Source organism: Myzus persicae, unplaced genomic scaffold (genome assembly GCF_001856785.1).
Source record: "Myzus persicae strain clone G006 unplaced genomic scaffold, MPER_G0061.0, whole genome shotgun sequence".
Taxonomy (NCBI): domain Eukaryota; kingdom Metazoa; phylum Arthropoda; class Insecta; order Hemiptera; family Aphididae; genus Myzus; species Myzus persicae.
In genome coordinates this window covers 8,960-22,301 of record NW_019100772.1, presented here as the reverse complement: position 1 = coordinate 22,301, position 13,342 = coordinate 8,960, and the positions used below count along the sequence as shown (strand labels likewise).

The 13,342-nt window shown below is 26.2% G+C and overlaps 1 protein-coding gene across 1 annotated transcript in view; it reads left to right on the top strand.

Annotated features, from left to right (window-relative positions):
* LOC111042887 overlaps positions 1–6,486 on the top strand; it is a 7,679-nt gene extending 1,193 nt beyond the window's left edge. The window contains exons 2-7 of the mRNA XM_022327605.1: positions 1,973–2,334; positions 5,026–5,198; positions 5,287–5,461; positions 5,536–5,720; positions 5,785–5,953; positions 6,023–6,486. Of these exons, the coding sequence (XP_022183297.1) occupies positions 1,973–2,334; positions 5,026–5,198; positions 5,287–5,461; positions 5,536–5,720; positions 5,785–5,953; positions 6,023–6,486 (1,528 nt within the window). The remainder of the gene's footprint in view (positions 1–1,972; positions 2,335–5,025; positions 5,199–5,286; positions 5,462–5,535; positions 5,721–5,784; positions 5,954–6,022) is intronic.
* Positions 6,487–13,342: the final 6,856 nt, after the last annotated feature.

Here is a 13,342-nt window from a genome sequence, read left to right as displayed (position 1 = left end):
TTTTTTTTTTTTTTACTGGCTCTCCCATGCTGTCGATAGCTAATTTCGCTTTATCTGCCGCTACTTCCAATCTCATTTTTCGGATAAGTGTCCAAATAGTCGGATGACTGTGGCCAACTAAATGACTAAATCTGTTATTCCACGATTCGCATATATTATTCGTTCGGTGGTCTCCATTCATCGTTGTTTTATGTACATTCCAAGTATTCGGTGGAAAAAGTGGACTTATTATTTTAAATTTGAATTTGGTACCAGCCCCTACTTTTCTAAGTGGTCCATTTACGTAGGTTGCGTCAAAATAATTTAAAAGATCTTCTCCTTCAGGAGAAACAATTGTTTTAAGGTAAGCCATTCCTTCGAAAACATGTTCAAGAGGAAGAAATGCAAGGCCGTCCAACATTCCACAAAAATGACTAAATTCGTCGTTATTTTTATACATTTTGATTAACCCTAAATCTTGAACTTTTCGGTAAGAACTTTGGCACAAATGATAAAAACAGCCTCTTATAGTCAAATTTGAATCAAAAATCGTTTGAGCGGCAGAAATTAGAGCTTTTTCAAAATCAACATTTAAGTGGGTTGGATCGGGAAATAATTCGTGCTCTTCACATTTATTTAAAATAAGTTTGAACATTTCTTCATAAATAGACATTGTCTTGCGTTCAAGAAGACAGTATACTGCAGTTATATATGAATCATTTTTTTGAACTCTTATAACATAAAGTTGTAAAAAATATTTAGGACTAAGGTTAAAATTACCATCGCAATACCACGTTTTGGCCTCTGTCAACATTTTTAAGCTGTCATCTGTTGCAAACAATACAATTCTTTCACCAGTTGTTGATTTATTATCAGCCAATAAAAACTGTTGACCATTAACTAAAGCCCAATCATCTGAAAAATTAGGTTACGCTATAACAAAAAATAATGGCTAGGTACCTATATTTTAATAATAAATTGTATTTACCTTCTATAACAATATCATTTATGCAATTTAAAGCAGGATTATTTTTAGTTCTTTGGTTTCTAATTGTTCGTTTTACTACACTTTCTTTTGGTAAGAACATTAGAGCTTCGGCTGGTATTTGACTTACAGCTTCCGCAAATATCTGACTCGGCTTGTCACAAGTTTTTTGTGATCGTGATTTGATGTCGTTTTTAAAGTTTTCAATTATTTGAATTTGATTATTCCCTGCGTGGTTGTGCTCAATTTGAAGTACAGGATTCGTTAAGACCCACGATGAAGATAGTATTCCCGGACAATTATACTTTGTTTTCTTGCTACATTTCCACCGTTTTGTTTTTGATAATGTATGTTGAAGGGTATATGCATAACCATCCACAACTATTTTGGTGCCTTTTTCGTTAATTTGTATGATTTTTGACATTTCTGACATTTGTTCAGGCACTTACAGAATGTCGAACTATACTGACAAAAATGACAACTGTTCAGTTACCCATGTACGATATGTACACGGTGGAGTATGTCCACCACCTATAGATAATAAATATCTCTATCTATATTAACTAGGTATATCGGATGTATATCAGTTATAGGTACGAGTAAAACTCGAAAAACCAGATAATTAAGATAATAGATTTTGATTATTACATGCAACTAAAAGTCAAGCAGTGTTCAAAGTCCAAAAAGTAGTTATTGGTACATACGAGATTATTTATTAATTTTGTCAGGTAAATAATTTAGTTACAATTTATATTTATACTAATTGGAAGTTTGATTGTGCATCACATGGTATTTTTCCTTTTACCTAATTATATGTACCGGACTTTTTCACGGTTGACATTTTATATTTCGGACTTTTTAACCACGGACTTTTTATTCCTCGGACTTATTACCTACGGACTTTTTTAATCGGACTTTTTTTCCTAGGACTTTTTTACCTCGGACTTTTTGGTAGTATACCAATTATAGCGAATAGGGTGCCTAGAGCGTCAAGGCCCGCAACAATAGTAACAATAATTTTTCTAGAGTAGACATTTTAAATATTCAAGTTGGTATAGTAGAAAAGATTTTAACTCCTATTGTGTCCATGTTAAAAAAAGTTGTAGAAGATGAAATAAAAGAGCCTATTTTACTTTCTAAATTTCACAGAGTTGCATCCGTCATCGAAAATACTTTTCTTTACTGTAGCACTGAATATCGTTTATTAGATTGGCTTATTAATAATGAATTTTTGTCCAAAATAAATCAGTTTACTATAAACAATGATATTTGTCCAGTTCAGCATATTGGTGAAACTATATTTGATGAGAAATATACAACAGGTGCTCTATTACCATCAAAATTCCAGTTTCAAAAATATTTTGAACAAGGTGACAATTTCAAAAAACAGCTTACACGATTAAATTTATATAAAACCAATGAATGTACAACTATGGACAATTTTGTTCAAGGAACTCTTTGGAAACAGAAGGTCTCTCAGTATAGTAACGACAAAATTATAATACCTTTTTTTTTGTATATGGATGAATTTGAAATTAATAATCCATTAGGATCTCATTCAACATTTCAATCCGTTTCAGCTGTATATTATAGCTTTCCATTAGCGGAAAATAGTTCTAAATTAACAAATATCTTTTTAACTGCATTAGTTAAACATGTGGACCTTTCATCTTTTGGCAATGACAAATGTTTAGAAAGTTTAGTTAACGAAATCAATATACTCGAAAGTGAAGGTGTTAGCATTTCAACAGAAGATGGATATTTCCATGTACATTTTGTTTTAGGAATAATTCTAGGAGATAATTTAGGCTTAAACAGTTTATTGGAGTTCAGTATATCTTTCTCTGCAAATTTCTTCTGCCGCTTCTGTAAAGCTCATAAAACAGTAACTAAATTAATGCATGAAGAAGATTTATCTGCTATGCGTAATGTTCACAACTATTCTGTAGATGTTGCTAGCTCAAATTTCATAGAAACTGGAATTTATAAAGAGTCGTTGTTGAATCGAGTAACTCATTTTCATGTTACTCAAAATTTTTGTATAGATATCATGCATGACTTGTATGAAGGTATTTGTCATTATGATATATGCCATATACTTACACATTTTATTGATACAGCAAAATTATTTTCATTAGAAACTCTTAATAACCGAAAAATGAATTTTAACTATGGACCAATAGAGGTAGGTAATATTTCACCTCCTATAAAAATTGTTCATTTAAAAAAAAGACATTTGAAAATGTCAGCTAGAGAAGTCATGACTTTTGTTCATTTTCTTCCTCTTATGATAAGAGACTTAATACCGGAGAATGATGAGTTTTGGGCACTTTTTCTTATATTGCTTCAAATTATAGACATTCTTTTATCATACACATTTACTGATAATGCAATTTCTCATCTTAAACAATTAATTTCACAGCACAACTCTATGTATGTTACACTTTTCAACGACAGCCTAAAACCAAAACATCACTTTTTAGTACACTATCCAACAATAATAAAACATTCAGGTCCTCCTAGGTATTACTGGTGTTTTCGCTATGAGGCCAAACACAAGGAATTTAAAATGTATGCTAGAGAACAACTTCTAGAAAAAATATAACGTTGACATTAGCTAAAAAATACCAGCTTAAATTTGCTCAAAATTTAATGGAAACAGATAAAAACATTATTTTTAAAGATAAACATAAGATTATAAGTAATTACACTGAAACTATTAACAGTAAACTTAATCTAACTTCATCGCAGTATAGTTGTTATACTGAGTTAAAATTTAATGGCATTTTATATAAAGAAGGATATTATCTAACCAAAAATTGTAATGAATCATGTTTATTTAAAATCAGTGAAATTATATTTATTAATCAACCAGATATTATGGTTTATATTTTGGCTACCGAAATAAGATTGAACGAATTTAGTTCACATTATGAATCTTTTAATGTGAGTAGTAGCGAAGAAATGATAAATTGTTGTTTTATATGTGGTGTCAATGAATTTGATGGACCTCCCATAAATGTCACAACCATGCCATCCGGTAAAAAAATGATACGGTTAAAACAGTTTTATTTATTTGATAAGCTTTAATATTATTTTAATTTTCTCATAAAACATTTTTATTGTCTAATTGTGTATGTATATTTATTTTTACTGTCAACTTATTGATTATGTGGCTATTTTTCCTATTTAAACACTGATTTAATACTTTATTTGTAAATTTTGGTTTAATTGCAGATTTGTAATGCAATTTTTTATTTAATACTTGGTACAATAACTTAAGTAACTAATCAATATGTCTGATTATACTCCTAATGGGTCATATTTAAATATACAACAATCTTGTTCTGTAAGTAGTTATAATAAATTAAACATTTTAATACTACAATATAAGATTTTTTAATTTCAAACTAGACTTTATTGTTTACTATTTAATCAAAATTCACTAGGCATCTCTTGGACTGCCTGAAACGTTTGATGATGATTTATTTACTAGTACTTCAGTTAGTGGAAGTACTGGCAGTGGTGTTTTAGATTATAATTACCCAGTGGAAGATTTGCCAAGAATGCAACAATTATTCGATTTATGGGGATTAAAATGTGTCTATCAAACATGTGTTGGTAGGAAAATTGTTATAAACTATGACTTATAATAATAAATTGTAATGATAATATTATTAATATTCTATATTAGGTTAAATTCTTGATCGCTGTTTCTTATTTTTCCTATTTTTACATAAAATGGATTATTAACTAATGATTTATAGAAATTTATTCTATGTTGCTTATTTATGTAGATCAACTTATAGATATGACAACTCTTTCTCGCATGAAAAGTGAGCAGGTTTACAAACTTTTAACCAATTTTCCATATGGAATAATATTTAAGTTTGAAGAAGAACTAGAACAATGGCAAAAGAACATGAATATTTTAAATAATTGTCAAAATACAAACTCAAATGAAATGTCTTTAAACAAATCAAATGCAGAAACTCTTCCAAAACCTCATAAATCATGTCATAATTTAAGAGTCGACGAAGTCCTCACTTCATCTACTCAAGGTTCCCTGATACTAGACTATTTTAAAACACACAACAAACTGAACGATGGTATACGGGCAACATTAGTAGACATACTTATTGCACAAGTACTGTCCCAACAAATACCTATGTCTGTAAGTTTGGCAGAATCACTAGCAAACCAAATTGTTGCTATGTTTAAAACGGAAGTTAAGGTAATTTGATTCATTCATTCTAGTATAAGTGTAATACTAATAACTAATAACTAAGATTAGCTTAGACTAATAACTATGAAACCTACAGGATACATATTTCATGAAAATTGGTTGTAACAAAAATCCTAAAGGAAAATTGTACTCCAAGTATTACAACTCTGTAAGAAATATGAAAAATACTGGATTAATACCTACAACAATCATTAAAAACAAAATAATCACCGACAAGACACAGAAAAATGGATGGTTCGAAAAAGAATTTGGTAAATCGTTAATATGTACTACCTATTTATCTATAAAAACTTACTTTATTTATACTGGTTATAATTATTTACAGTATCTGAAAGTGAAATAGATTCTATACTAGATGTATTGAAATACAATGACACTACATTCCCAGAACTAGAATCGAACTGGAAAGCTACAGTAAATTATAGATTGAATTATATTAAGAATTCTGGATCGACTACAGACATTTTAAAGAATTGGAAACAATATAAAGTTCCTTACGGCCATAAATTGGTAAGGAATTGAAATTTTAAATTGTGCGTTATAGATGTCCATTATATAAAAAATAATTTTTTAGATTGATATTGATTACAATGTTCTATTTCCAACTAATATTAATATTTATCAAGACTTCAAGGACAAATCGGATAAAGTTTTTAAATTATTTGATGAAAAAATCAAAGATTTAAACAGCCGAAAAATATTGGACACCTTAAAAAATACAAATGAAATGAATATTAATGATAGTAAGATATATTAAAATTAAACTTCTAATAACAATAATGCATTTTTATTTACAAAAAAATTGTTTATAGATGTCAAAAATTGTGTATTGGTATATTTGCTGCATGCTCTTTTTGCTCCCACTTCCAGAAAACTTACCAGAGATGAACAAGGAAGAAAGAATCTAATGAAGTATTCAATTAAAGATTCACAAGACAGTTTAATAGTATTTGGTGAATCCGTTGATGTAATGCAGCAACACTTAGAACAACTTAAAAGTCGCGGGGACCCTATCCAACCATTCATTTTAGTTGTAGGATCTATTTTTCATCCTAAAGAAATTTTGGTATATTTTGACACAATTATGTATAAAGTGCATTCTATACTAAGGGCTATAGAAGTATGTTATACAATTTTCCACTTATTCAACTTGGAATACCCAAGCCAATCATCTATTGTTTGGTTATTCATACAAAAATTCTTTTTTGGTGTAACATCTAAATATGATACTCTCCACCCAAAATTAGTTCAAGTTTTATATGATTTAAAAAATTAATAATTTTTGTATTTTTTCTATAATTATATTTTTAAAAACTTAATTAAGTATCAAGTCCTCTTAAGCTGAATATTTTTTATTACCTATTTATACTATAAAGGAATCAGATTTAAAATATATAAACTAACTGATTAAGTTATAAAATATATAGTTATATTACATTTTTTTTTTTTTTACTACATTAGTATTATAATATAATTTAATTTGTATTTATAATTTGTATTTTTTTTTATTTTATTTGTATATAAGTTAACTGATTATATTATAAATATAACTATACTACATTTTTTTTTTCACTGAATTAGTATTATAATATAATTCTATTTGTATTTATATTATAGTAAGTATACTTACTAATAAGCTGATGAAGTATAGATTTTTTTTTTATATACATACCTAACGGCTAATAGCATATTAAAAAATGTATTAAATACCTATATGTATAAGTATTCAGTAACTAGAGTTAAAATGTTGATTGTTTTATGTAATAAATACAATTTAAACACTTACAAAATATATATTAACCTTTTTTATTTAACCGATAAAACAACCATTTTCACAAGATAATCGTCATTTTAATAAGAATATTTATCATTCAAATTATATTTCAAAATATGATTTTAATAATGCGACTCATGAATACAACAATTTTGAGTTGTTAGTTCAAAAATTAACATTATTAATTAAACAATAACATTGTTGTTGGTTAGTATTAATCATGATTATGATGATAAGAATATTCTCACTGTTACAAGAGTTATATTTTCATTTGAAAGTAGTAGTTATTAATTCAACAAGACCATTGTTAATAATATAAGACTGATATTCGGAATAATATTATGGTATTAACAATTAAACATTTGTTGGTTTAACAAATATCTTATAGGTTGAATAGTGACAAGATATTTGTCAAACCAACATAGTTTTTTTTTAATATGATTAGGATTTTTTTTTCAGTGCAATAACAAAATGAGTATCAATGGATTTAAAACCATTTAACGTCACCATGTAAATGTAGTAAGTAACTGATAGATAAATAAAATATGTTTATACAATTATACATACTTGAATCAGTTTGAAATGCGTCTTTAATGTTTTTTAGGCATTTATTACAATCCAAAATGTGATTAAGTTGACGAGTTGCATTTTTTACGGTTGTCCAGTTGCAATAATTACAAGATTTTTTAACGATAATTTTATTATGTTTTTTTTCACTCAATTCGCGAAATACTTTATGGACTTTTGCTTTATGTTTTCCCATGTTGACGTTGAGCACATGCACTACCTACTATGCACTCGATAAACGTTAGTAGTTTAGTACAATAATGTCAGTTGATTTATAATTTTACGGTTTACAATAAATGTATAAACCAGTAAATATACACAAACACAATACACTGTTGAACTATTCACCATAATAATTTTATGAACATAAACCGTGTATATTTTTCTTGTTATAAACTTATACCTAAGTTACAACGTTTAGATAAGGATTAGGATTATAAAGTTTGACAACGTAATAAATATTATAAATAATATGTAGTTACGAATTACGCTAGTAGTACGATCATTGCATCGTCGTCGACGATAAGCCATTTATTGGGAAAATAACCAGGTTTTGCTACACTCAAAAAAATATACAAGTTATTTCAATAAAAATGTAGGTTGGTTTGACAAAATATTTGTTAATATACAGTTAATAAAACTTTTATTGATTGAGAAGTAGAAACTCTGTTAATTCAACTTATGAATACCTATTTAAAATGATTAAATGGTTTTTTGATTTAACAATACTCATTGTTAATCGATTCATTAAGAGTTAAAACAAATAAACAAACATTTTGTTGATTTAAAAGTATATATTGTTGTACGAACAACATTATTTTATTAAATCTATTAATTTATATTATTAATTTAAACATATGTTGTATCATACTAATAAACTTTTTGTTAAATCCACATTGCATTTTTTTTTTTTTAAAAACAGTAAAAATTTAATTTTTAAAAATAGGATTTGGTTGTTTTTACAAATTATATTTGTTAATTAAACAAAAACAAAACATTTATTAAATCGAAATATTTTTATTTTTAATTAAACACCAATTAGGTTGTACAATATTATTAATTAAAAATAATACGTACAAATTATTATAAATTATATTACATTTTAATACATTTAAAACAAAAAATAATATGTACTTGTTGAAATTACATTACAGTTACAAAATTATATATATAGATAGCAATATATTATAATATTTATTATTATCTAACGATTGACAAAATATATAAAAAAAAATATTAATACTTAGAGGTCTAATAACATTACAATACAAAATATTATATGTATAAAACTACCTATTATAAATAGCTAAATAGTATGGAACACAGCCCTTGTGAATATTAATGTTTAATGAGATTTGTATGAAATTATTTTGTACTTATTGAAATTACATTACACTTACAAAATTAAAATATATAGATAGCAACATATTATAATATTTATTATTATCTAACTGATTGACACAATATATTTAAAAAAAAAAAAATAATACTTAGAGGTCTAATAACATTACAATTTACAATACAAAATATTATATGTATAAAACTACCTATTATAAATAGCTAAATAGTATAGAACACAGCCCTTGTGAATATAAATGTTTATTGAGATTTGTATGAAAATATTTTACTACTTTATAACTTATAAGTAATAGTGTAATGTACTAGACAATATATTTATGTATTTAATTCAACGGAAATCTGTTTAATTAAAACATTTGACTTGTCATATTTTGTTTTAATGTTATAAAAAAAAGTTTGAATAAATAACCATACATCATGTGATTCAATTTGATATTCCACATTAAAGACGTGAAATATCTTGAAACACATATCATAAGCTTTCAAAGCACTAAACATTTTATATTTTATGGTATCAAAATATATTAGTATTTGCTTCGGATCCATCAATGATCCGATGACTAAGACACATGGTTGGATAGGATGTTTACTTGACATATTTTGAAGTGTTGCATCCATTTCTACAGCTGTTGGTTTAATAATAATAAATGCATTCTGTGAATCCTTTATACTGAATTTAATAAATCCTTTTTTGCCATTTTCATCACGTGTTACCTTTTTAGATGTTGGAATAAATATACTGTGTAACAAATACAATACAATCAAACTCTTGGAATCTGAAAAATAAATTAAAGGAATCATTGTAATTTGTAATTTATGTTCATACATAATCCAGAGTAAAATATTTTATAGTTTTTAAATGCTTACCAACTGACAAATCTTGGGTGCTATTTAATTGTTCCAATAATTTCCTACTTGCGCAGTCCTTCACTCGCTCATTTAAAACTGTTATTAATTTGCTATATATTCTATCGAATTCTAAGTTTAACTGTTGATGTTCTGGGTATACATTTTTGAAATCAATATCAACCTAAAATTTCATTATCAATAGATTACATACATTGTTTATTAAGTACTTATAATATACCTATTTTTGTAAATATAATTCCCTTGATTTTATAAAATAAATTTTGTTGAATAAATTATCATAATTCAATATTATAATTTATTTTATCAGATTATACTGATTATAGATATTTTATATTATTTTTTATTTTATCAGATTTTGAATAACTGCATTATTGAAGAAAAAAGGGGTGAGCAATGAGCATGCTTGGTGAATCACCCTGTATAGTGTATATTTATATATATTACCTTTTTAATTAGTTAGGTATTAATTTATTAAATAATATTTTCGAACTTACAAGTTTATAACCCATTGGTTTGGTATAATGATGAAATTTTTCAAATATGGCTCTAGTATCGTTTTCTTTGATAAAATTTTGACGAAAATTTACTGTTTTTTTCCAAATTTTTTCCACCTCAGGCCAAGTTAAATCTGTATCCATTAAATAAGAAGAGTCTTGTTCTGAATTAGGTTCAGCAACTATAAAATAAATAAAAACATACAAGTAAATACATTTTTTTAACTAATCCTACTTTAATTAAATTATATTTATTTTTTTTGTTATTTTTGAAAATTTGATTTTTTATTGTGTTTATTGTAATCTGTCAGATTTAACTTGTATCTATTTATGGTGTCTCTATCTTTTGTTGAAGAGTTCACACCCGTTTAAAACTAATAAATAAAAAATAAAACAAAATATTTTCTTCTATCATAACAAAAGGTTTTTTAAAGTTTTAAAGAACATTGACTTTTATAATTAATCATTAGGTACATCGTTAAAGGCTTATTTTGATTAAATGTTTTATTAAATACATTTTACAAAAAATATTTTTTTACATTAAATTGCAAATCTTATTTATTAAAAAAACATGTTAAAATTAAATATAATATGTTCATAAATTATTGTATTACCATGTATATTGTTATCTCGATCCATTGTACGGCTTACTTGTTTTTTCAATTTTTCTTTTCTTACAGTTTCTATAAGACCATTTTGTTTCATCGACCGCACTGTATTATAATATTTTATATATAATTTTCCTTTAGGACTTTTAGTTATGGAATCTTTTATAAAATATGAATCCTACAAAAATACAGTTACATGGTATTAATTTACTAGGTTACATATTGAAGTAAAATATTAAATACTAACTTTAATTTCAGTAGGAAAACTACCAACAATAGCTTCAGCAATACAATTTGCTAATTTTAATGTCATAACACCATCTCTTTTTATGACGTCGCTTATGATAATTTCTACTAAGATATTGCGACAACTTTCATTTAATATTTTATTTTTGTTGTAATATTCTAAAATCAATGATCCCTGTGCGCTGCTTGTTAAAACATTTTGTAATTGAAATACATTATTTTCCGATAAGCTTGTTGGGCTTTGTGAAGACGAATCAGTATTATTAATAGCAACTTGATGGCTAGGTGACTTATCAACAGTAAATGGCTCACTAATGATAGCTTGAGTTTCTTTTTCTTGGTATCTTTTTACCCTGTTTTCAAATTTTATTCGAATTCCCAGTGGAAAGTCTGACAGCAGTATCTCAACATGTTTTTCATTCATCAGCCCTAATACTTCAAAATCAATTAGTTGATCTAAAAATAAAATTATGAATTAGAAATTTAAATAAAATATTCAACTTTATTTTTTAATTAATTACCTAAACATCTTTGATATACCACTTCAAGATTCCACTCTGTGAGAAGTACTTTCAATTTTCCCTCAGGATCTACAAATGTTGAATGTTTATACACTGAGGCGAATTGAGCAGAATGGCCATTAGTGTTATGAGACATTTTAGAAACACCATTATCAATAGGTACATATTCTGCACAAGTGAAATTGGCTGGATAATCTTCTATATTATCAAATATATCATTCATTTTGAAAAAACCTTAAGAAAATAAGGAACCAATAAGATATTAATATTAATATAAAACTAAGCTATATTTACAAAATTATGTTAACTAAATTATAAATAAGGATCCGAAAAAACAGACTATAGAGGCAAAAAAATTGAAAAACTATTAGAAAACAACAATATTGTAATGTAAAATGAGGTGTCTCCCACTCATATCAATCTAGACGATGGAACCTTATTCTGTATTGACCTAACAATGTGCACATCCACTCTAGCCCAAAGACTCAAGTGGGAAGATCAATAAAAAAAAAAAAAATAATAATAAAAATAACAATAAACAAGTATGGGTTTTTTTTTGTGATTATCAATCTGAATAATATTCCTTTAATCTTAACATTATGTTGCCATTGGGAAGTTCATGTAAATTTACTGGTGGTCCACTACATTCCCCAGGACTTAATATTTTTTTTAAAATAATATTTTTGGTTTTATTTATCTGGTATGATTTTAAATGAGAGTTATATAAATCTATTTCAATTTGTTGAACAATAAAATTAACTTTATAGTTTTTTTTTATTACTAATATTTCTAAAATTTCATAAAGACACAATTCATCAATAAAATTTGTTAAAAAGTATCCTACTTTATATGTTGTACCCTTAAATTCCATTTGTGAATAACACATAAACTGGTCACTAGTTAAATTTAAATTTCTTAAAATAAGTTGAGTATAATTACTAGAGTTAACATGTATTTTATTTGTAATTATTTCAGTGTTAAATGAGGATTGTAGAATGCTGTATGAAAATTTATATTGAAATTTTTTAGCCAACGATAAAGTTATATTTTTACGGGATGTTATTGCATGGGCATATGATTTCATTTCTTTATGCTTAGCTTCATATCTGAAACACCAAAAATGTTTTGGAGGCCCAGAATACTTTATAACTGTTGGATAATGTATCAATAAATGAAATTTAGGTTTTAAATTATCATTGAATAATAAGACATATTCTGAATTATGTTTTTCTATCATTTGTTGAAGGTGGAAAATAGAGCCATCAGACATTTGACTTGATAGTAAATTTTGAATAATTTCTAAAAAATTTAAGAAAAATAACCAAACATTGTCATCTTCAGGAACTAAGTCTCCTACCATTAACGGAAAATAATAAACAAAAGTCATCATTTCGCGTGCTGACATTTTTAAGTGAAAATTGTTTAAATGAGTTGATTTAATAATAGGTGAGATATTTCCTATTTCAATAGCACCATAATTGAAATTCTGTTTTCTATAGTTTAGTAAATCAAGTGAGAAAATTTTAACTACATTAGTATAGTAGTTGATTATATGACACATGTTGTAATGACAAATGCCTTCGAATATATCATGCATCATGTCAACACGAATCTAGGAAAAAAAGGCAATTGAAAAAAAAGCAACGGAAAAAAAAGTAATGAAAAAAAAGCAAAAGGAAAAAAAAGCAAAAGA